Source organism: Cavia porcellus, unplaced genomic scaffold (assembly GCF_034190915.1).
Source record: "Cavia porcellus strain 051 isolate PalLab524CR breed Dunkin Hartley unplaced genomic scaffold, mCavPor4.1 scaffold_24, whole genome shotgun sequence".
In the NCBI taxonomy this organism is placed as follows: Eukaryota; Metazoa; Chordata; class Mammalia; order Rodentia; family Caviidae; genus Cavia; species Cavia porcellus.
In genome coordinates this window covers 50,127,899-50,153,647 of record NW_026947507.1, presented here as the reverse complement: position 1 = coordinate 50,153,647, position 25,749 = coordinate 50,127,899, and the positions used below count along the sequence as shown (strand labels likewise).

General features: G+C 41.1%; 1 protein-coding gene and 1 long non-coding RNA gene across 4 annotated transcripts; one reads left to right on the top strand and one right to left on the bottom strand.

Moving 5' to 3' along the window:
* Positions 1-29: 29 nt before the first annotated feature.
* Positions 30-23,173, bottom strand: LOC134472762 (uncharacterized). The gene is made up of 3 exons (XR_010042726.1): positions 22,866-23,173; positions 12,442-12,615; positions 30-3,856 (listed from the first exon to the last, which is right to left on the bottom strand). It is a non-coding gene; the product is annotated as an uncharacterized LOC134472762 (long non-coding RNA).
* On the top strand, positions 1,978-10,496 carry LOC106025653 (uncharacterized). Of its 3 annotated transcripts, none has more exons than XM_063235039.1 (4): positions 1,978-2,039; positions 2,246-2,610; positions 2,724-2,916; positions 3,669-3,888. In XM_063235039.1, exons 1-4 carry the CDS (start codon positions 2,027-2,029, stop codon positions 3,722-3,724), a joined length of 627 nt encoding a protein of 208 aa, XP_063091109.1. In that variant the 5' UTR covers positions 1,978-2,026; the 3' UTR covers positions 3,725-3,888. The 3 variants fall into 3 exon arrangements, 2 of the variants coding, with proteins under 2 accessions (XP_063091109.1, XP_012998789.1); XR_010042725.1 differs by lacking the exon at positions 1,978-2,039 and adding an exon at positions 9,850-10,496 and having other exon boundaries at positions 2,142-2,610; positions 3,669-3,848; XM_013143335.2 differs by lacking the exon at positions 1,978-2,039 and having other exon boundaries at positions 2,142-2,610.
* Positions 23,174-25,749: the final 2,576 nt, after the last annotated feature.

Genomic DNA, 25,749 nt, shown 5'->3' with positions numbered 1-25,749 from the left:
GAACAAAGAACTGGGTGAGACAAGTCCAAAACGGTTTCCAATGTTTATTTGAAAAGTGCGGGGTTAATGGATATGGAAGAAACCAGCTCTGCAGAGCGAATTTGGGCCAAACAAAGAAAAAAGACAAAGGCAAAAGCAAAAATGAAAGCACACAGCTCTCTAGCAGAGACGGCATGCAGACCAGGACGTGGGTTCCCCCAGCCGGGCCGTTTTTGCCATCCACTTCTCACAGGCGCTCATGGAAGCTCTCTGTGGTGCCCTGGTTGCCTGGGATCTTGTGACTCACAGGCCCCGCTGGTTCCACAGCCTGGTTCACCCCACCCTGTCTGCTGTCACACCTCCAAGGTCTCACTGTGTAATCTACACTGGTCTTGGACTCTGTGTAGCCAGACTGGCTTCAAATTCATGGTTCTCCTGCCCTGGCTCCTGTGTGCTGTGAGTACTGGCCTGCGCCATCACACCTAGCAGTATTGCTTACTAAAAATAAAAGGGAGTGTGCTGTGGTCCCCTACCCTTTTCAACATTCTGAGCACCTACTGCGTGGCCCACACGGGGCCAAAGTGGAAGATGCTCCTGGGACAGGTGCCATCTAGTTAGTTCCCATGGGTAGTTCTTTGTTTTTGTTTTGTTTGGAAGTGCTGGAAATTGAGCCCAAGATCCTCCAACTGAGATACAGCCTCAGCCTATATTTTAAATTATGAGACAGGGTCTCATTAAGTTGCCCGGGTTAGACTGGAAGTTATAATCCTCCTGCCTCAGCCTCCGGGAGTGCTGGGATTCCTGGGGGTGGGAATGGGCTGCTCCTGGCTGGATGCCATGTAGACAAAGCAGGCCTGGCCCATGGAGAGGACAGGGTCCATCACAAGGCCATGGCCAGGAGCAGGGACAATGACTGTCCTGCTGGACAGAAAGCCAGGAGTTACATCCGCAACTGTGGTCCATTGGGCTCCAGAGTATGTGTACGCATATGTGAGTGTGTGTACACATATGTGCATGTGTTAGCGCATATGCACACGTGTGTCTTGAAGAAAACAGCAAAGATAGCGCAAAACACACATGAGGTTGGCTTTTCCAAAGAACTTTGGTTATAGTGTGGCCAAGACAGATTTATTATCATGATTACTTTTTATTTTATTTGTCTTTTTGAGACAGGGTCTCACTGTGAAGTTCAGGCTGACCTTGGGCTTACTTTATAGCCCAGGCTGGTCTCAAATTTGCCAATGATTGTCCTCCTTCAGCCTCCTGAGTGCTGGAGTCTCAGGAGTGCACCACCATGCCTGGCTTATCATTATTACTTTTAATTGCAATTTTGTTTTATATTTTCTTGACACATACTAATAATTGTACATATTTATGGGTTATGACACAGATGTATGACTTAAAAAATAAACTCTTTGATCCATGTCATAGTACATGGAAAAATGATGACATTTTGTACATAATATAAGCATGAAATGATCATCAATAAGATTATTTAGGAAGAGTTCATAATGACAGGGGAAAGTGCTTATGACATAAAATCAAGTCAAAGAAGAAAAGAAAGTGCCAAATTATTTAGATGGTGTATGTTTAGTTTTGCCTAAATGTATACTGTCAAAGAAACAAGACACACAAGCTGTCATGCTAGCATTCTAGGAAGCTAAGACAGGAAGATGGCAACTTCCCAGGGAATTTAGCAACTTAGCAACAAGACCCTGCTTCAAAATTTAAAAGAAAATTAATAAAGTGAACATGTAACTTAGAACAAAGGCCGTGGGTTCAATCCCTAGTACCACAAAACAAAAACAAAAATATACTCTGCACTGCTCACAATGAGATCTCTGTAAAGTAACAGATTCCCCGTTCTTTCACACTTTAAGTCTCCAAATGGAAAGGCTAACACTTTTTACTTTTATACATGCTTATTACACGCATCCCTAGTCTTAGAATGTTAAGATCTCAATACCCTTATTTCAGTACCCAGCATGTGATACATCACAGAAATGTCACAAAATCAGCGAGTGAAGCGACCAGCTCCACTGCCAGCATGCACGCATGTGGTTAGTACTATTAAAATGTCTGTGAGCCTGAAATCCGTGCACTTGGAAGGCTGAGGCAGGAGAATCACAAGTTCACGGCCAGTTTGGAACTACAAATAAGACCCCGTGAAGGGGCGGAATGAGGGAGGGAGGGAAGTGGGGGGAGGTTAACCCACCACGTGTGCCAGCCCCGGTGATTCTCAGCTGCAGTATTCACACTTATTCAGGCCTCGGGGAGGGGGCGTCCAACGCCACGGCTTTTATTTTTCACACCGAGAGAGGAGGAGCCGCAGGCGGATTCAGGAAGACGCCTCCATCAGAGATGAGCAGCTTGGGCTCCAGGTTCTTCTCTGCCCCAGCTAAAAATACACAAGAGCCCGGAGGCGTCACCTGGCGACACTGGAGGGACAGGAAGCCGCTCACCCACCGCGCTGCTGGCGGGTCTGCGGGACACGGTCCCTCGGACAGGACGCAGCGTCCCGGCCTCCCCGGCCTGCAGCGCCGGGGCCACCGCGGCGGGACAGCGCAGCTGGGGACCGGCACGCGGGGTCTCTGCCGCTGTCTGCAGCTGCCGCACAGCCGGAGGCCGCAGGTGAGGTGGAGACCTTCCCGGTCACACCTGTGCGGACCGTGACTGTCTTGCGGCCAGTCCGGTCTCCATGGCAACAAAGCCATTGTTGACCAGATGACGTGAATCCAGTACAGGAGGAAGAGGGAGTTCCCGAGCCCGAGCAGGCCAAGCGTCAGCACAACACCTGGGCAATCTGGCAACAGCTGTTTGAACCTGGAGTGGATGGGGAGACTGGAGAGACGCGGCAGAGAGCAGAGTCTGCTGCCCAGGAGGGGATCCCCAACGACAACCGCAGAAGGCGGTGCCCTGACACAGGCCGACTAAGAGGTAAGAGCTAAGAGCTCCAGGGGAGCTTGGAGAACTTACTGAAGCTGTCTCAAGACAGTTGAACAAACATACAAAAAAAAAAAAAAAATCTAGGCGCGGTGCACATAACCTCCATGCAGGTAACTTGAGATGCTGAGGCAGGAGGATCTCCAGTTCAAGACCAACCTGAGCAACACTCAGTCTTGCTGTGTTGTGTTGTGTTATGACAGGGTCTTGCTATAGCCTGGTCTCAAACTCACAGTGATGCTTCTGCCCCAGCCTCCTGAATGCTGGGATTACAGGCTGAACCACCATGCCTGGCAGTCAGACTCTGCCTTGAAAGAAATATCAGGATGTACCTCATTGGTAGCACAACCTTGGATTGGGTCCCCAGTACCAAACACACACACACACACACACACACACACACACACACACACAATATATATATATATATATATATATATATATATATATATACATATATAAATAACTGATGTTTCTGTATCCCGATAAGGCTGTGTTCGAACTAAAAATATGATTCCTTGATTTCTTCTTTGATGCTGAAAGACCACTGTCCACTCACTGCTCTCGGGAGCTGTGGTCTCAGCATCCGGAAAGCGTGTCTGAAGCAATGTCTGTCTCAGGGCAGTGCCTGTGCCTGGGTCGCGTTGTCACAAACCTCACTACTTTGGAGCATTTGTCAGAAGCCACCAACCGGGAGCAAGGCCTCTCAGCCTCTTCTTCCCCCTAATGTCCCTTTTCTGTTCCAGTCTCTCACCGAGCAGTCCCGTCCCCTGGGCTCCTCCTGACAGCAACATTTCCCTGAGATTTGATGAACTCGAACGTTTTGAAAATCATCAGTCAGGCCTAGGTATGGCTGCCACACCTGGACCCGCAGCACTTGGAGGCCGAGGCAGGAAGATCCGGGTTGGAGTCCAAACTGGGAAACGGTGAGACTCTGCTTCAAACAATAAACAAACAAAATAACCAGTCAGGTATGTGGCGTGATGTCCTTTGTACAGGGTTGATCTGGTGTTTTCCTCGTGAGCAGCCCAGGTTAGTGGGTAGGGGAAGCTGCCCATAGCTGCGGTCACACCGCAGCGAGGCTCCTGCGGCCACCCTTTGGCCTACCAGAAGTGACTCCCTTCAGTCAAAGCAGCCGTTCCAGGAGTGTGGCCATTATGGAGCACACCCCTGTCATCCCAGCACTTGGGAGGCTGAGGCAGGAAGATCATTTCGAGGTGGAGGCCAGACCAGGCTACACAGTGAGTTCAAGGTCAACCCGAACTGCATAGTGAGACCCTGTCTCAAAAAACCAAAACCACAAATGTAATACTGGCACCGGGTGGGTCCTGCAGGTGGCAGCCCAACAAGTCTTTCTTCTCTGACTCGGACGAACCTGGGCTGAGTCACACATGTGGTTATCGGTTCCACCCAGCCTCAGGGTTACCTGTTCACCTGTCCAACCTGTGCCCCAGCACTGCAGTGGTAAAGGCCTGCACCTGGCTCAGCCAAAAGACAGGTGAATGGTGCCGGGAGAGGCTGGACAGGGTCCTCTGCCCTGCCCTCAGCATAGAGAAGGCCTCCAGTCATGCTGCCCTGCTTCAGCCCCTGTTGCCTTTCCCCTCACATTCTGTTTTTGCTGCTTGTTTGTGTCAGGGTCTCACTATGTTGGCCTGGAACTCGAGGCAATCCTCCTGCCTCAGCCTCCCCTGTGCTAAGATGACAGGCATGCACCACCATGCCTGGCTCAACTCTGGAAAGACAGCTCTGTCAGTAGCCTGATTTCTTAGAAACCATCGAAGAAGACTGACTGTGGTGGAATTTCAGAGTTAGTACCAGCCTAAAAGTCTGTGGGGGAAGTGGTTTCCAAACTTTTTCCTAAGCAGGTCTCTTTTTTAAAGGGAAATCTTATGGGAAAATTCAATAGAACAAAAAGAGAAGGAGGGCAGTGGGGCAGGGCTGGGATGCGGAGCCGCACTGCTCCCCCTGGTCCCTGCGTGCATGGATGCTAGGAAGCCAAGTTCCGCAGGCAGTGTGCTCTGCCTCCCTTACAGCCTGGGAAGGTGCCAAAGTCCTCCTCCAAGGAGCCTCTCCTCCTCTCCCAGATATGGCTTTCCAAACAGTGCGCATCTCCACCGTGTGTAACCATCACCACAAGCTGTTTATTTGTTTTTTGAGTCACTGTACCACTAAATAGTATGAGTCTGAATTTGAACTCACTAGGTAGCCTAGACAGGCCTTGAACTCTTAGTGATTCTCCTGCGTCAGCCTCCTGAGTGCTGGAATGACAGATATGCACCACCAATCCTCACCCGCATCAGAGGAGCTTTTAAAAGTTCCACTGCAGAGGGGATGCTTGAAGGCTTGGGTTCCATCCCCAGCACAGAGACAGAGACAAAGACAGACACACATAGAGAGACAGAGTAAGAAAAAGTTTCGGTGCCTATACCAAATCCTGACACCTTCTAGTGTCTCCTGCAGGCTTAGGTGTGGGCTCCTCCTGACAAAGGCCAAGCACAGCTTCGCTTTTACCTGCTCCCGCAGGGATGAGGGTTTGAACATCTCCTGTCCTATCTGCTGTCTGTTGGGAACATTCACACCCCAGAACTAAACACAGCTCAGCTCTCACGAGCTGTGCTGACAGAACAAAGGCAAAGTCTGTAAGTGCTGGATGGATGTGACATCACGTCCTGGCTTTCCCCAGGTAACTAAAATGGGTTGGTACATGCCTGTCATCCCAGCCAGCAGGAAGCTGAGGCGGGAGGATCTCGAGGATTCAAGGCCAGCCTGAACTACACAAGGAGACCTGTTTCAGTGTCCCCTCCCCAGTGATAATCAGATACGCTGTCAGCTTCTTCATGGCTCAGCAGTCTCCCTGTCACCAGCTGTTTCCAACCCTGTACTGGGTTCTGCACATAGCCTCCTCGCCCTGAGCACCCAGCTGTGCTCATGGAGTACTGAGCACTCTGGTGACAGGAGAGGTGCTTTTCTGAGTCCCCTTTGTGTAGGCAAGCTCTCTGCCAGCCTGGCACTCAGCACAGTGCCTGCCTGTCCTGTCCTGAATGCAGTCAGATCGGCCAAGCCAAGCCGGTCCGCAGAGGGCGGCAGCAGAGCCTGGCCATGGCCCAGAGCCATCCCCACCCAAACACGAGACTCCTCTTCATCAGGTGCTGTACAGTGACCCGGCCCAAAGTCACCTCAGCAATGTGAGCCTACAGGGATGGATTCATTCATCCAGCCTGCCGACCCACAGGACAGTGCTCCCCTAGTGCACACCAGGCAGCCCTGCTGGGTCCCATCCTCTCCTTTTCATCACTCAACTCCATGCTCCACAGTGCTTCCAAACATCCTTCCAAAGCCTCAGCTTTCCCATCTTGAAATGGGCATAGTTAGTTAGGTGTGATGGTACACACCTGGCACCCCAGCACTCTGGAAGGCTGAGGCAGGAAGATTGCAACTTGCAGGCCAGCCTGGGCTACACTGTAGGACCCTGTCTCAATAACTAACTAACTAGCTAAATAGGCATAATGGCATCATATACCTACACAGGTGGTTCCCAAAGCTGAGTAGAAGAATAAGGGTCTCCGAGGGCCAGTGAATGAGCTACTACGATATCTTGTCTGTGTGTTAGGAGTCACACGGGCTGCCGTTACCACACAATCACACATTCTTCCCACTATCTCAGAGTCCAGACTTTTTAGCGTCAACTTGATGCCAGTTAGGGTGACAGACGCTGGGATTTCTGAAAATCAGTGAGACCTAGAGTTGCACCATTACACGTGGATGACACTGAGATGTGGGGTTTCTCAGGACCTGCCCCCAGACGCTGTTCTCTTTCCATCTTTTTGGGAACAGGACAAGACTGTGGTAGCCCCTCCACTTCAGAACTTCTTTGACTGACTGACTGATTGATTTGATTTTTGAGACAGAATCTCACTATGTGGTAGTTTAGGCTGGCCTTGAACTCATGGCAATCCTCCTCCCTCAGCCTCCTGATTGCTGGGATTATAGGCGTACCCTTTGCTTCTGGCTTCTGCCCATCTGATCAGTGGGGAAACTGCTGTGTTGTGGGGAGTAAAAGGAGACCTCCCGAGGTGGGCAGCTAGGACTTCCGTGTGACTCCGGGGCGCCCTTCTCACCTCCTCTCCTGTGACCATGTCCCTCCTGCTGCCGACATGCACGTCTGAGGCTGAGCCGGTGCCTGTGCTCTGCTGGGAGTCAGGAGCTCTGCGTGCTCGTCCCCCCTCTGCCAGCTATGTCTCTCTCCTTCAGGGCTGGCACTGTGCCCAGGGCCTCCCTTGTGCTCGGCCTCCACTGAGCTAGACCCCCCCCCCGTCTGCAGCCCCATTGGAGGAGAAACCTTTGCCACTCCTTGGTGCTGGGGGGCCTGGTGAGGAGGCCCAAGGATGCAGGGGGTCTAGTGAGGAATTCTCCTGAGTCCGACTACATTTTGTCCCCATGACCTTCATATAAAAATGTGCAGCTAGGTGCGGTACGGTGGAGCTTCAGGAGGCTAGGGCAGGAAGATCACCATGAGTAACGAGTTCAAGGCCTGTGTGAACTACACAGTGAGACCCCCTCTCACAAACAAGAACAATGACAACCATTTGCAAATGAGATTCTGTGAGGACACAGAGGAGGCTATTGTGCACAGGCATGGGGAAGAGTCACCTTTAAAGAGATGACAGTTTAATTTTGCATTTGTCTCCTACTAAACTTTTACCTTTTTTCCTCTCTTGATCTCTTTTTCTTTCTCCCTGTCTTTCTTCCTGGCTGGGCAGGGATTAACCCTGGGTTGCACACAGACTACGTAATCACTCTACCACTGGGTTATGACCCTAGGCCTCACCGTGTTTTAATCACATAAATCGAATCTAATAACATTTCTAAGGAGAACACATCTCCTGCTCTGAGCATGAACACTTTTTCTTTCCTGTGTTTCTATGCAGCCTCTGGCTTTAAGGACACATGTGTGTGGTCTGGAAAGTTGAAATCATAATATCGGTAATTATATGCTCCCTAAACTTGCATATATCTGGTTATTTGAAAACTGAAATATGGGTTCCCATTAAAACAAAAAAAAATTTCTTTGGTACCGGGAATCAGGACCTCGTGCTCGCCAGGCAGGTGCTATGCAACTGAGCTATACCCCCACCCCTTAAAACAAAATTTTTACGGGTTGGTATATTTTCCAGAATAACTTACAGAATGTGCAATATTTTATTGCTATATTACCATGACTGTACAGTTTAGAGAAGTAGAAAACCGCTGTGGCAGTTAGAATAAATTATTATTTCCTAACAAATTTAGTATTTTGTTTGTTCTTTTGAAACAGGGTCTTGTTACATAGTCCAAAATGGCCTCATAGCAATCCTCCTGAGTGCTGGAATTACCAGCATGTACTACCACACATTTAATACATTTCCATCACAGCAGTCACCAGCTGAAAGCCTTGGGGGCTCCCCTTTCCCGTCCCCACCACAGCTGAAGTCCCTGGCTGACTCATGGGTCTCTTCTGGTGGCCACGCCCAGTCACTCTCCTGCCCTTCTCTTCCGGCTCATCTTTTTCCCCTCCAGTGACTTGGCCCCACCACTCTCCCCCTGGAACCCCTAGTATTGTCCCATCTTTGCAGAACTGGCTCAATTCTCAGTTCCTCTAGGAGCTTCAAGACCTGGCCACTGCCCACCTGGCTGGTGCACTGTCCTGTGAACTCCCATGGCATTAGTCACCATGACAGTGAACACCCAGGGTGCCTTGGACATTGGTCTTGGACATTGTTTGTATCTCCCAATAGGTAACAGAGTCCTCATCAACCCGAGCAGGACCAAATTTTAAAATGATTAAATGACAGCCAGCCATGGTGGTGCATACCTGACATACCAGCACTTGGAAGGCTGAGGCAGGAGGGTCACCACAAGGTCCAGGCCAACTGGGGATACACAGTGAGACCCTGTCTCACAAAACAACAACAGCCCCTAAAACACTTCGGTTACTTTCGTGTTCACCCAGATTCCGATCCTGGTCCTGATTAGTTATCATTTATCGAATTCCAACTCCAAGACACTTAGCAATCAATCTGCCCAAGCATTTCTTTAAAATGCAAAATTGTCAGAAAACAGCTTTCAGAAAGCCTTTTCCTGTTTCCCATAGTTGTGGAAGCTACAGGGTATGTTAGGCTGAATTACAAGCAACCCCTTCCTAAAACACAAACCTCAACGTTTTATGCCCCGGGAAGGCGTTGTCCCAGCTCTGCTCCCCAGGCCCCAGGACTCACGCATGCGCTGCCGAGGGCAGACGCCTCTGGTAGTCTGTGCGCTCTGCTCGGTCGCACACCCTCCTGATGTGTTAGGAAACAGCCCTTGAGCACATTTAAAGCAATCTGGGACTTCTATGACTCACTGGACAACCAAGATCCCCAGCGATTCTCCTGACAGAGCCCAGAGAGATTAGCCAAGCTTTGCCTTCCAGCCATTGACCGCGTGTTTCTTACAATACTTAAACTGATCTCCCTAAAATAAACTGGGGTGGGGGCGGATTTTGAGACAGGGTCTCACTATGTACTTGAAGCCAGCTTGAACTCACTACGTAGCCCAGGTAGGCCTTGGATCCATGGTGATCCTCCTGCCTCAGCCTCCTGAGTGCTGAAATGACTGACCGCGGGCTCCCTGGGAGCAGCAGGCAGGGACCTCTGGAGAACTTGGGAACTGTACCGTTTCGCTGCTCCGCAGTGCCAGCTGGATAACAATCAAAGCCTGCGCAGATATTATGGGCACGTGGGCAGCCCCCACTCCGAGCTTTCTTCCAGGCAGATTGGGTGTCGCCTGTCTGGTCCAGCTTTCCTCCTGACAGGGGGAAAGCCCGGTGGAGGTGGTTCTGGGCCATCCAGGCAGAGGGGTCTCAGTGACCAGGAAACCACAAACTCGACCTCATAGAGCTCCATTTCCCAGGGTGGACCAGGGGGTAACCAGTGCCGGAAAAGCCCGGGGACACCTGTTTCCCAGCCCAGCTTTATGACATCCCATCTGGGAAGTTCTTCAAAGGCCGCCGATGGGAGAGATCCCCGTGCCACACCCTGGAGCTTTCTCTGCCTCCAGGACCCCAGCATGAGACTCAACCTGCCTCCACGCTCCAGCCCAACAGCTTCACCTTTCCACCTCTGTCCCCTTTGAGCAGCCAGAGTCAACTCTAACCCTAACCCTAACCCTACGAAGTTTTTTGCATGAACCCTATTACACTAAATGATTTATTCAGATGTCTTATGATCTCTGTCCTCTGCTCTTAACAGTGAGCTACTACATGCCATACTGGAAGTTACTTTTGCATCTTCAGAATTGTTGTAATTTTAAAATCCATCACTAAAGTGCTTAGTGATGTACAATACACTTGATTTGATGACCTTCAGGCTCTTCCCTGTGTGCCTGTGTTATTCTGTAACCAATCTCTCTTCCATACCTCACCAGAAAAGTATGAACTGGCACTTCTCACCTTCTGTGTCTCTCTTTCTCTCTCTGTCTGTCTCTCACACACATGCATATTCATATGCACCATCAGTATTGTTTTCATTTAAATAAATATATGGCTTTTTCATACTGTACTATCTCTAAATCCTCTATCATCTCTTCCTTCATATTTTACATCACAATTTAGCAACAGCTCAGGTAAAGCTAGTACTTGATTACACAATATAGTGTACTGAGTTCTGTTTTCTCCTCTCTATGCTGTTTCCTCATTCCAAATACCAAACATCGTGATACATGCGGTGTAAGACCTGGGAACATACAAAAGTGAAGTACTGAGATTGGATAAGAAAAATACAACAAAATGATTCTGATAATAAGAGCCATAATCAAGTGTGTATGGTAGCGTGATTAAATATTTTAAAAATAATTAAATTTATAGCAAAAATTAGCAAAATAACGTCCATGAATGATTTCAAGTTAAAAAACCCCAAATTAATATTTATTAACATTTTATGTGCCAAAAAGTCTGTTATAAAAATACATTTCATGGACCTATGAGGTTGAAATTTGATAAATTGCTCTTTAAAAAATCTTGCCTGTTTGCAATATTGTCATTTGGCCAAAGCATGCTAATATTAGACCTCCAAAATAAATGATGAAAATAGTATGCTTAATATTTCATATGTTCACATATCCTCTGGCTGATCAACCATAGGTGATACAGCTTTTTTCTGAGTTTTGTTTATGTTTATAAAGTTAGAGATGACTATAAAAATATAATTGTATTTTCTAGGAAAAATTCTGAGGAGAGATTTTAAGCAGGTTTGATTAGAGTGACTGTAGGAAAGTTCAGGAATCCTCTAATCTTACATAGAGGTCTTTAACAGCAAAAGACTCACGAGATCTCTAAATTCACAAACTGCAAGTGTGTATTGATGTTGCCAAAGAGCAAGATGGCGTTCAAAATTTCAGAATAAGGACAGCATTTGCAATATCCATAAAATACTTGTTTGCTCCAATTGTCAGATGTCCAAGAGCTAGATTACATACAAAATGATATTTATAATAAACAAAGTATGTTTCTGTGTATTGTCTAGATTACTGTTTGATTTATTACATTATTTATTAAGTATATTACCATTAAACAACATGTGAGAAATATTCGATACTCTGAGCTTGGATGATCACTTTCTAGGTTAATTTCTTTAAAGGAAGCAAAATCTTTCATGCTTACAAACGCCTGCCTGCATAGTGATATGCAGTATTGAGCTTAGAGTATTACAAAAGTCTTTCACTCATCAATTACTCCATTACTGATTGTCATGAATTTTGAAATTCTACTCATGCTTCCCTAAAAATTTTAAGCATCTTCACATCCTTATTCATAGATATGATAAAACATAATTAATGACAAGAATATTTTAATCAATGGAGATAGGAGAAGCTTAAAAGTTATCAAAAAACATGTTTGAAAGTGTTTAAAAGCACACAATTTGTGGATATACACATGCCTGTCCATATATTTTAAATCTCATGAACTTATATTTTATTTCTTAGCATGTGATAAGATCAATCAAAATATAAATATAAGAAATCAAAGAAACCATTGGTGAGAGAAGCTGCATTATGCATCTAATTGTACACATCAGCACACCTGTGAGGTTCCATTTTGATTGGTTCTTCTCATCATTTAAGTTAAATGGATTTGAGCCACCAACACATTCAAACTGAACCATCAAGTTATACAGTATAAGCAGTGTAGTGATGTCTTCGACCACTGGCACAGCCACCTGCACTCAGTAGAGTCCCACAGTTTAAAGTATTATGGCCAGCATACAGTTTGTCTGATCAAAACCATAACCTTCTTAGTTCAGGCTAAGGAAAGTGCAGGAGTGGCTCCCATGGTTTGATGTTGGGAGCCACCACATTGCCGAGCCGCCGCATATAGCGATCATGCGGCCTGTGGTAAAGAGTAAAGCCTGAGTTAGATTACCCCTCCCATCGAGCACGTTAGTTTCCTGCTTACCGCGTAAACAACCCGCTCAATAATATGTTAGCCAATCAGCTTGCCTTGCTTACTTTAATATGATTGGACACTGTATCCGTATATATACTGGTGCCACCCCTGGGGGGAAGTAGAAGCCCGGAAGGAGCCGCGGAGAGCGGACCGGTAGAGGCTTCGGAGCGAAGCACGGAAGGAGCCGCGGGGAGCGGACCAGAGGAGGCTTCGGCTGGGAGCGATCCCAGGGCAGGCTGTACGGAGAGAAAATAAAAGAAAAGGTTGTCCACTGCCAGACTTTGTCGTGTGTCCTTCCTGCCGGCCGGGAGCGACATCGACAGTTTGACACATCCAGTTGTCATTCGACACTAGCAGTGTCACTACATTTACAAATACAGGCAAGACAACATAATAGTAAATAGCAACCAGTGTTCTCTCTGTGTCCATATCCAGAGTTCATGGCATTTTATTCATTAATAGATGTTTATAGTGACGTACAGGATCATGTGGGAACAAGGCAGCAGAGTCCTAAAATGGAGCCAGGGAGCCCAAATAGAAAGGAAAACAAATACCAGGAGCAAAGTTCTATGAAAAGTGTATAGAAGAGGTGAAAACTATACAATTTCAAAGAGAAATAAAGAAGAACTTTATGGCATCATCACTCAATATGCCCCAGGTGAATGCAGAAGAAATTAATAAAAATTGGGCAACCTGACCAAAGCTGCCCAAAACATAAGTGAGAGATTCAATATGGTTATACAATCCTTGAAAATATGTCAGGTGGAAATTCCTGAGATGAAAATTTATACATGATTTATAAATTGCAGAGATGGTCAGTGTGAAGAGTGAGTGTAAGAAATTCAGGAAAAATGCTATTTAAAAGGCATTAAAGGAAGTCATTAAAAATGCAAAAAAGTGCCATTCAGCAGCTACTAAATGACACTAAGACCAAACTAACGTTACTTGCAGTTAGAGAAAAGCTAGAAGATAACACAGATGGTATTATTAACATGTTCACAGAAACTGTAGCAAAAATATGAGAAAGGAGTTCAACATAAAAAGGAGCAAAGAATACAGGGACACCAAACAACACTGATAACAAGAGGCTCGCCAAGATGTATGTCTATTAAATTCTCAAATATCAAAGAAAAGAAAAAAACTAAAAAGCACTCAAAGGAAAAAAGTAGAAAAATATAAATATATAAATCTAGAACAATTAGAATTACAGCAGACTTCTCAACGCAAACCCTTCAGGCTAGAAAAGCTTGGTATTTCTTTCTTTCTTTCTTTCTTTTTTTTTAAAACTTTCTATCGGTACCGGGGATCGAACTCACGACTGCCTGCTTATAAGGCAGGTGCTTATGCTGCTGAGCTAAATCCCCAGCCCCAAAAGCTTGATATTTCAAACTTTAAGGGCAGATAACTTCCAACCAGACTAACCTTGGCAGCAAAGCTTTCTTTCCAATCGATGTGAAATGAGGATGTTTTTGTGAGGAAGACAATCTCAAGACATTTATTACTACAAAACAGCACTCTGGGCAATAACTACCAATATCCTAGAAAATGAAACAAATACAACTAGAATAAATGAAACACCCAGGAGAAATTAAACACCAGTTAGAGTAACTGGAAAAAAAAAACTGACAGAAAAAGAAAAAAACAAAGGAGTCACCAATACAAAGAGTGCCATGGTAGTAACTAATCAGCACATCTCAGTAATATCTCTCAACATTAGTAGCTTCAATTCTTTAATTAAAGGACACAGATTGGTAGACTGGATCAAAAAAAATGCAACAGTCTGGTGTATTGAAGAAACTCACCTAATCCACAAAGAAATTCATACATTAAAAATGAAGGGATGAAAACCAGCATTTCACTCAACAGGACCCCAAAGATAAGCAGGGGTAGCAATTTTAACCTCAAACAAGGTAAACTTCAAGCTAAAACAGACTAGAAGAGACACATAGATCACTGCATTCCACAAAAGGGAGCAATCGAACAAGAAGAGATTACATTGATAAATACATGTGCACCAATTACTGTAGCTTTGATCTTCATGAAACAAATACTGGTGAATGTAAAAGACCAAATATTAATACAATCATAGTGGGCTGTCTTGACGCCTCACATTCACAAAGAGACTGATCAAAGAAAAAATCAATAAAGAAATTTCAGCAATGGCCACACCCTTGAGGATATAAGTTTAATTGTTATCTTACAGAGTAATCCTTTCCACTACAACAGAATATGGATTCTTTTCTGCAGCACATGGTAATTTTTTCAAGATAATTCACACGAGTCCACAAAGTCTGTTTAGGTAAATATAAAAGAATTGAAATTACCTCATACGTACTACTTTCACAGTGAAAGTAGAAATCAATGACAGAAGAAATTACCAAAAAATTGTGAGAACCTAGAAAATTCACAACACACTCCTAAAGAACCAATGGGTCACAAAAGAAATTAATGAGGACATTTTAAAAATTTCTGGAAGTTAATGAGAATCCTAATAGAAATCACTGTAACATGTGGGACACCATGATAGTTCAACATAATCAATACTCACATTAGGAAAACAGAGAAAACTCAAATAAATAAACTTATGAGAAATCTTAAGATACTTAAGAACCAATCACAAGGCAGACCCAAACATAAATTAAGGGGGAAATTATATAAAGATTAGAGCAGAAATCATTGGAATGATGGGGGAAATTATATAAAGATTAGAGCAGAAATCATTGGAATGATGATAAAACAATATATAAGAAATCAATAAATTAAATAACTTAAGTCTTTGAATCCATAAATAAAATAGTTAAGCCTTCAGCCAGACTTACCAAGAGAAAAAGAGAAAAAAAATTATCAATGCAATAAGAAATGAAAAAGCAAAAGGATAAATAAACAAATAAATAAATAAGATGGAAAAAGCAAAATTATAACAGGCACTGTTTGAAATCCAGAAGATAGTTACTTTGAAAAAATGTATTGCAAAATTTGACAAATTTTGAAGACATTGATGTCTGCCTAGACTATACAAATTACCAAAGCTAACCGAAGAAGATCTAAATATTCTGAATAACTCAATAATCATAGAATCAATATATTAATAAAGTAATAAAGAAACCCAGGACATGTCTGATTCACTGCAGAATTCTATAAAATATCTGACGATGTTATACCATCAATACTCCGCATGCTTTTCAAAGAAAATGAAATGAATGGAGTGTTCCCAAATTTGCTTATGAAAGCCTGTATCATCCTGACCCCAGAACTGGATAAAGACCAAATTATAAAGAGAACTACAGGCCAATCTCCCTAATGAACATAGATGCAAAAATTCTTAAGATATTAATGAATAAAATTCAGTACATTAACAAAAGTATCATATAGTATGATAAAGTAGGTTCCATTCCACATATGCAAGGGTGGTCATCATGTATAAGTCATAAATGTAATATATCACATTCACAAAAGTGAAGTCAAAAATCATATGACCATACCAACAGATGAAAGAGAAGCTTCTGACAAAGTACACTAATTGTTATGATAAATTCCCTGAAAAAACAGGTATAGAAGAACCATTCCTGAATTTGATAGAAGCTACTTATGTCAAAACATCAGTAAACACTATATTACATGGGAAAAACTAAAAGCAGACACAAAAAAAACTAAAATCAGGAACAATTCCTTAAAATCAGCACAAATTTTATTCAACACAGTTTTTGAAACATTAGCCACAGGAATCAGGTAAGAGGAAGAAATAAAAGAAATATTATGGTAAAGTAAAATGTCAAATTGTAATTATTTGCAAATGGCAGGTTATTCTACATAGAAGATCCAAAGAACTCCACCAAAAAGCTCTTAGCATTAATAATTAACTTTAGTAATATAGCAGGATACAAGATAGATGCACAAAAATCCTCAGTAATTTTTACACCAAAATGAACTTGATGAGAAGGAAAATTATGAAAATGATAAGTAGCTTCAAAAGAAATGAAATGCCTAGCAATTAACCTAACCAAGGAAGTAAAAGACCTTGACAAAGATACTGCAGTGCTCTGATAAAGGAGACTGAGGAGTAAAAATGGAAGGAAAGATTTACCCTACTCCTGGATAAGCAGGACCAATACCATCAAAAGTCCATACTTTCAATCCTGTAGAGAGATTTGTTTATTCATATACTTATTTATTTTTGATGCCAGATATTAAATGCAGGACCTTCCAGGCAGGAACCTATGCCACTGAGTTATAATCCCAGACCCTGTTATAAAAGTTAAAGCAATGTCAATCCAAATAGTAACAAAATAATTTACAGATCTTAAGAGGAAAATCTTAGAATTCATTTGTAATCAGAGGAAACTCAGAGTCGGAAAAGAAATTGTGGGCTAAAAGAGCAGAGCAAGAGGGATTACAATGCCTGATTTCAAACTACACTACAAAGCAACAGTGATATAAACAGCATAGCACTGAAATGAAACAAAACAACCAACCAACAAACAAACAGATACACAGGCCAACAAAATAGAATGGAGGGTACAGAAACATCCCAGACACATTCAGCTATGTGATCTTTTTTTTTTTTTTTGGTCTTTTTCCTTTGATCTTTGACAAAGGAGCCAAAGCATACCTTGGAGGAAAGACAGTCTATTCAACAAATGGTGCTGCCAAAACTGGGTAACTGTTTGCAGAAGATTGAACTGCACTATATCTCTCACCATGTACTGAATTAAAATAAAAATGGATAAAAGATCTCACTATTAAAAGAGAAACAGCCTCTGGGAAGATAAAATAGGTAAAATAGGAATAGCATGGCTGTAGGAAAGGATTTTTCTAAACAGTTGCACTGCAATGGCCCAAGAAATAGCAGTGAGAATCAACAAATGAGATTACATCAAGTTGAAAAGTCTCTGTACAATTGGGGAATGAGCTAGTATACTGAAGAGACAAACTCCAGAATGGGAAAGTAATTTGTTCCAGATGTTCCTCAGACAGAGGATTAATATATACAATATATAAAGAACAAAAATCATAGACCACCTAAAATTAAAGACTGATATAAGGAACAGGCAGGTGAAATGGACACTTTACAAAGGAAGAAGTTCAAATGGTCAGCTAAGACATGAGACACTATTTATTTCTGTCCACCAGGGAAATGCAAATTAAAACAATTCTAAGATGCCAAAAGAATGACAATCATCAAGAAATAAAAAAAAAAAAATAGAAAATTCTGACAAGACTGCAGGGAAAAATGTATACTCCTATATTATTGTGAGAATGTAAATTAGTACAACCATTGTGGAAATCAGTATGAAGATTTCTCAGAGTACTGATATTAGAAATTCCATATGATTCAGTGATCACTCATAGCTTCAGAAAAAATACAAGCATAATGATGTTACGCATGCACATCAATCTTTATAGTAGTATAATTCACAATGACTAAATCCTAGAAGCAGCTTGTATACCCGTCAACAGATAACTGGATAAAGACAAGGTGGGAGCTATATATAATGGACTACTACTCAGCTATAATGGATAAATGAGACATCTGTAGGAAAATAGAGTCACCTGGAAAATATTATGTTAAATAAAATAAACTGACATAGTCTCAAATATCGTATGTTATCTGTTGTTTGAGTAAGGCAAAGTACAAAGAGATGGATAGAAGGAGACAAAAGCATGGATCTCTTGCAAACACGAAGGAGTCCCAGAGGTCAAAGGAGAAGGGGGAGAGGGGAGGGGAGGTGGAAATAGGTGGAGCAATTTAAGCCATGTGCAAGATCTCAACAACTTCAATGAATGTGAACACTGCATGCCACAAACATGAGGTAAGATTAACGATATGAATGGTAATAAGAATAGGGAAAGGTAAATTAGAGGAGGGGTTAGGGGATTTTAAAACAGGGAGCAGGTTGTATAAGTACATCCCCAAGATTACTGTAAATTGCATACATTCCAAGCACATACTAATGAAAAATTGAAAAACCAGTAGATGTTTTAGAATTATATCAAAGATTGAAAGATTACAAAAAGTAACTAACAAAGAATAGACAATATGATCCATTATTTTTAGTCAAATTATTTTCTTATTACTTAGAGTTAGACCAAAAAGCAAGACTGAATTAGTTGAAATTTTTATTTTGAAAAGTTAATACACTGCAAATTCTCAATACAAATATATTTTTTTGTAATTTATGAAACGACAAAGAAAAATAGACATCATAACATCACTAAACAGAGAAGAATAAGGTATCGTGTACAGTCATTTCCACAGTTTACCTGAAGACCGAAAATATTAAATTTTAATGTAACTGTAGCTTACTGTTTCATTATCATGTCCATACAGTAAATTTTATAATTTAATTTATGAATATATTTCAGAAAATTTATAAACCAGTATTAAAAACCCACTGGTTAATTCATCTTATTTGGAGAGGTAAAGTTTGGAAGTACATAATTTTTAAAATCCTGAAAGAAATTAGAAATTCTACCAATGTTTCTTAAAGCACAAATAAAACAAAACATTCAGGGATTAATTGTAATTATTGTGATAGTTTTGCAGATCATCAGAAGCAGCCTTCATTATTATGAAATGAATTTGAAAATGAATGATAAGGTAACATAACCCCATATTTGACTATAGTAAAATGCTTATTTATTGATTTAATGATTAAAACATGCATTTAACATCTATTATATATAAACACTTCATATATAAGCATCAAAATAGTTTCATATTTTACATTTTAGTACCTTCACTTTTCTGAATATACTAAAATACTAAAGAGTTCAAATTGCCAGTCCTATTAAAGAAAATGATCCTGCTTATTAGCTTGTTGCTTGCAATATTGTATAAGATAAAAAATAATTCATAAGGAGTAAAAATTATAAATTTTCAGTACTGTATTTTCCAGCTTACATCTTGAAAACACATCTATATAATGGAAAGTCATTTCACTCTGACTAGTTAAATACTAATGTCTTATTCCAAATTATAAAACCAATTAATTTTCAGCTAAAGAAAGTGATTTATAGCATTAATAGCTTTACTCTTCTGTAATTTATCCTAAGTTACCTAACTCCTCTGAGTCCTGATTTTGCTACCCAAGAATGTAAGAAAATAACCTTTGTTCTTCTTCCAGCATATGAGGGTGTTCAGAAAGGCTTCACATCAAATTAAAAGTCTCTTGCAAAGCAAAAGAGACAACTAACAGAGTAAGAGGAAAGCCTACCAAAAAAGGGCAAATATTACCCATTCTTTAGACAGAGAAGTAATGTCAAGAATAAATTAAAAACTCAAAAATCAGACTGTCAGCAATATAAAAAACTCAATCAAAATATAAACAAGTAAAACAAATAGACATGTCATAGAGTAAGAACTAAAAATGGCCAATGAATAGTTGAGAAAATGTTCATTATCATTGGCCATTAGAGAAGTACAAATTAAATAACACTGTGACTTCATCTTATCCCAGGGAAAATGATCATAATCAAAAAATCAAATAATAAATGCTGACAAGGTTGTGGGGAAAATAAATATTGTATACATCACTGGATGCAATGTAAACGACTACTATTACTATGGAAATCCGTATGGAGAATTTTTACAAATCTAAAACAGAAATTCCATTTGTCCCACTTATTACCCTTGTAGATATCTTTGAAAAAGAGATAAAGACATCGAACCTCAGAGATATGTCCATACCCATGCTGACAGCAGCACAATACATAATTGTTACACCTTGGAAATGGTTTATAAGTCCACCAACAGGAGAATGGATAAAGACAATGTGACATTTACATACAATGGAGTACTCTTCTGCCAAAAATTAAGAAAAACATGAGTCATTTGTAGCAAAATAAATGCCCCTTGAGACCGTAAATGTAAGTGAAAAAAATCAGACACACAGGCTTACATATCATCTGGTTTCCCTTATATAAAAAGCCCAAAGTATAAATAAAGGACAAAATAAAAGATAGATAATAGGAAATATGGAGCTAGATCTTTTGCAAATGGGAAAGGGTTCAAAGGACAAATGTAGGAGGGCTGGAGGGGCGAGAAAAGAGAAGCAAAAAAGGAATTAATATATGTTATGTACATGTACCAAATTCACATGAGAAATATAAACATTATGCAATGCAAACACGTCCAGAAGAAATATAGAAACTGACACCAGGTGAGACTTGATGTCAACTGAAATAATTCTGCAACAGATAGATTAGCTGCCTATAAGAACTCAGAGAAAATATACTCTCATAAACATGTGTTGTACTCTTAAGAAAATAGCTTCGTTATATGTGTATTATAGCAAACCTGCAAATGTGGCTTACTAAATGTGTTTTTTTATCCTTTTTCCCTAACTGATATGTTAAGTGACCTAATTGATATGTTGAGCAATACTCTCCTCTGTAAAGAATTGCAAGAATCTCACCTAATTGATATGTTAACCATTGTTGCCCTCTACAAACTACAGAAGTTGTGCTAAAACAAGCTAACAAGGGTTGTTAATCACTATTAGGTGCCTCTATTCTCCGCTAAAGAGCTAAAGGAAACTAGAATGGCCTATTAATTTACACTTGTTTAAAGTAACCTGCTTGTGTGCAGAGAGATTTGCATATGAGTTTAGCCCTTTACCTGACCTTGACACGTAACCGTCATTTTCTGTTCTGTATGGCGCCTTATTGCCTCCCTCTCCCCTCACCTATCTATCTAGGCCATAAAGAATTTGGGACCTCTTCCTGACCCGGTGATGATCTGTCATAAAATGAGCCTGCTGCAAATTTTAAGAACTGTTTAGCTTCAAAGAAATTACGGGGAAATACTATGGCCCAAATCCCAATTGGTGCTTTCCTTTTGTTCTGTATGCATCAAATGAGTTAGATATCAGATCTTTGTAAAACTTAAGTTTCAGCTTTTTGTAACTCTTGACCCCTTCGCACCCACTAGTAAAAACGAGCTGTCCTGGGATAATTAACTGTCCACTTTCTTCTCCAAATATTGCTGCAGATGTGCCACTTCGAGATAATGTCAGTCTGCAGGATGGGAGTAATTTGAGAAACACCAGGAACTCCCGAGATTGTCAGAGCTAAGTGGACAGCAATACAGTTTCCAGACTTGGGTCAACAAGATTGATGGCTCTGCAGGTTTCTTTGTTTCTCCCCCCACCCTTTTCCTCCAGCCTCTTTTTAAAGTCCTCCCTTCAGTCTCTGGGGGCAGTCTCCAAATTGGCTCCCGGAGACTTGTCACCAGGCCTGGAAATAAAGCCTTTGCTACCTAAATTTTCGGTCTCTGGTTTCCTTGGATTTTATACCGGGGCACGAGTTATAACAATAAGTTAATGTGGTGTTAAGTTGGTGTTACATTCCCAGTAGAAGGGAGTTAATTGAAGGCCGATATTCACTGAAAAGTAAAGAATGAATGATACTTTAAAAACTGTGCAGAAATTGAACAGTTTGAGGAGTAAAAAGAGTTTAGAAGGAAAAAACCAGACAGATGCATAAAAGCATGAGGGACAGATGTATGTGCTTGCAATGTAAACAATCTTAGTGCCCCCCCCCAAAACACAAAGGGGGTGAGTAAAATGCATAAGAGAAAACTGGAACAATGTTTAAAAAAACTTTACAGACTTGAAAAGATACATAAAAGGAAAGAAATATATAATATCACACCTTAAATACTTAAAATTTCAAACATTAAGCAAAAGGGATTTAACTTCAACTATAAATTTTCCACAAAGAAGTATTTTTAAAGCATTTCACACATTTTTAATGAAAGAAATTAAATACCATGGCAATTTCCCTTAGTAAAATGGATGAATGAATAACATTAGGTATTGGAGAATGTAGAACTGACTTTGTTTTCTGAAGTGATGGAGCATAAAGCAACATAACAGCATGTACAATATAATGCTCAAAGATAAGCTTTAAGAAATTTGAACTTTCAAATTGTAATTAATAAGCAAAGAAAATAACACAGCACAATATTTTATATTGTTAGTTTCAAACTTGCCAGAAAATTCTGAAGGGTAGTGCAGATAGTCTACAGTCAAGTGATTCAACATTCAGTTTCCTATTCAAAGAAAAGAGATTCTAAAACCCTCAAGAAACCACTGATAGAACACTATACAGATCACCAAGAGCTGAAATATTTAATAAAGGAACTTTCATCAAACTAAGAGCTAGAATAAATGTCCATGGGGTAAATTCATAATGTTGTAGGGTTGTTTTTCCAATTGAATTCAAACAAATGTTAGAAAACTGATAAATCAATGAAAATAGGAATATCAACTTTAACTGTAGTTTGTATAAATTTTGAAACAAAAATAGCAAAAAGCAGACTATAACAAAATATTTTATTGTGTTTTAAGTATTAGATCTTTCCTTTTGACAGAACTTGAACACTGCAACATTGAACAAGGCTCTGGCTGGTAGGTATAATTTTCAAGTAAAGAAAAACATTATTACAATTTCATTCATATAGCATATATTGACCCTTAACACATACCTGAATCCAGTGATTTAAATTTCAAAGCCCTGACACCCACAATGGAGCTTTTTCCTAGTAATAAGCCAAGGTCTGTCTTCATTGAAAACAATTCTGTAGACTCTTCAAAGTACAGTGGGGAAGTCCTGAGGCAGCCCACCTGCAAAAATCAATCCAAATTGGATCCAAAAATCAAAAAGACGCCAGAGAACTTCAGGAAAAAAAACCCGCAAGTTTATTTTAGCAGGCCAGCGACTAGCAGTAGCAGCTAGCAACTAGCGCGCTGACTGGGAGGGGTTTGGTGTATTTAAAGCCTAAAACTATAGGAATTTGCTTTGTTACATCTATCTTGAGGGACATCAGGTAATACTTACACAGCTGAGACCACATGGAAAAAACAGCTCTGGAGGGATGTTTCGAGGTTATTTACAACTCAGGAAGTTTCGAGGTTATTTACAACTCTGGGGGAAGTTTTGAGGTTATCTCTTGTCAAACATTCCTGGGAAATTTTAACCACAAGGGTTCAGTTACAGGTCAACAAGATTTAGCAAAGTTGGCACATTACAAAACAGTCAAAGCGGTGCTTAGGCTATAGCAAATAAAAGTTATTTTTTATAGCTTACAACAAGTCCCTGCAGAAACTGAACCATTGAAAATCACCATTCATGGGGCTGGAGATTTAGCTCAGCGGCATAAGTGCCTGCATTGCAAGCAGGCAGTCGTGAGTTCGATCCCTGGTACCTATAAAAACGAAAAAGACAAAAAAAAAAAAAAAAAAAAAAAAGAAAAGAAAATCACCATTCAATCCTTTAGAGTCTTCAGTCACAATTCAGTGAGAAATTTCGAGACAAATTTAAATGCAATTTGATGAACCTTGTAGAATAATGAAGGCCTGTGCTTGTCCCCAGAGGTATGCCACGAAAAGCAAACTTTCTCTTGGTCAATCCCATGGGCTTTTCCCTAGGTCAAGCTAGGACACCTACTAGCAATTTTCCTTTAAGGGGAAAATTCACAAAGGAACTCTTTCAGTGCTTGGTTAAACAAATACAAACCATTTGTATAAATGGTGCATATTTGTATAAATATGCACTTTGCTTTTCTGTTCATTTTTCTGTAAGATTTAATTAAACAAAATAGGTTTCCATGAATAGAAACCAATCTGTAGCATTGCATCCACTGGAAATGAAAGTTCTTTTACTGTTACCAACTTAATTCAGATACTTGCTAGGTTATATCTCTGGAGGCCCTACTGTGACCATTCCTATTATCTGCATCACTTACTGGCATCTTTGGTTAGAAACAGGTTTATTATATTTTATCTAACCACTGGTATATAATAAACAAACATATATTAAAAAATAATAAGATACTTGAGAGACAATAGTTTGTTAATGTAGACCAATCCCAGCACATATGCAGTACAGGTGACAGTCATATGTGTGTGTATTTTACATAAAAATTGCATGTTAGGCAAATGGTAATGTCTTGGTTACTTTTCTCTTCTTGTTGGGACAAAATATCTGACACCCAAAATAAAGGAAGGAAGCTTTATTTAGCTCAGAGTTTGTGGAAGTTTCAGTCCCTAATCAGCTGGTTCCAAGACAGGGTAGCATGACACAGCAACAGTGCTTCAATGCAGCAGCCAGAAAAAGCAGCAAGAGCAGAGAGGGGAAGAGCAAGCTTCTTTTTCCTCCTTGTATTGTACTCTAGCCACTCTGCTTCCACAGCAGGAGTAGGGCTCACAAGATCTCCTTGTCTTCCTCTTGAATGATATATTTACCAAGTAAGAATCCGCCTGCCTGCTGAGTCTCCCAGTTAAATTTATAAGCTTCTCAAGTTGACACAATGTATCAACCATAACAACCCATCCTTTGCCAACTTGGCAACCAGACGCATTTCTTTAAGACAGTTTCCAGATACAAGATGTGCTTATTCTTAACATTTCACAACTTGAACATTCTAACACAGGTTTTAACAATCTTTAAGAACCAGTATTATATCTATCAAGATTATATTACATTAGAATTATAACATTCCATCTCTGCCCGCCCCCCCCAATACTCATGCACATTTCTTTATGCAAAAGGCATTTAGTCCATTTGCAAAAGCTGCCAAAGGCCTAATCGTTTCAGCATTGCTGAAAAGTCCAAGTCCCAAGTCTCTTCTGAGATTTAAGGCAATTCTTAGTTGCAAGACCCTGTACAAATGAAAACAAAGTTAAACACTTTGAACACTCAATGGCAAGACAAACATATTCATTCCAAAAGTTAGGAGCACCAGGATACAAAGGATTGGGCAAAGGCATGTCCAAAATCAAGTAGGGGAAACATTAAGTCCTATATTTGTACATCTAGCATCTGAAGCAGTCTGTGGTAAATTGTGAGCTCCAAAGGCTTGTGTGACTCCACACTCGTGACACTTCTGGTGGTTGTAGCTCACACAGATTCTATTCTCTCCTAGGCCTGCTTTGCTCCCTCCTTGCACCTCCATGTTCCTGGCTTTTCCAAACTGCTAGGATCTCCATTCTATCTTTGGCCTCACACTAATATCTTCTCTCAGGGACCCACTGCCTGGCCTGTTAGGCCTTCTAAAATTGGAAGATTTTTAACCTCAGCACTCTTGACTTTTGTATGCACCTAAAAACAGCACCCCACGTGTAATGCCAAGGTCTGCCACCAACTGGAGCAGTACCAGTCTTTCTTCTCTCTTGGCTGTAGAGTACCTGGATTGCTGGTCACTCTGAATCCAATGAGGAGAAACAAATTTTCTATGCTGCTGCCATTCAGAACATGGTACTCTGTGGCTTTCACATCAAAAGCAAAGGCTTTCACTCTTGTAGTTTTGTGCTGCAAGAGTTTGAGATTTGCTGCTTTTTTGGGATGCCTGTAGGCCAATTTTTCTATTT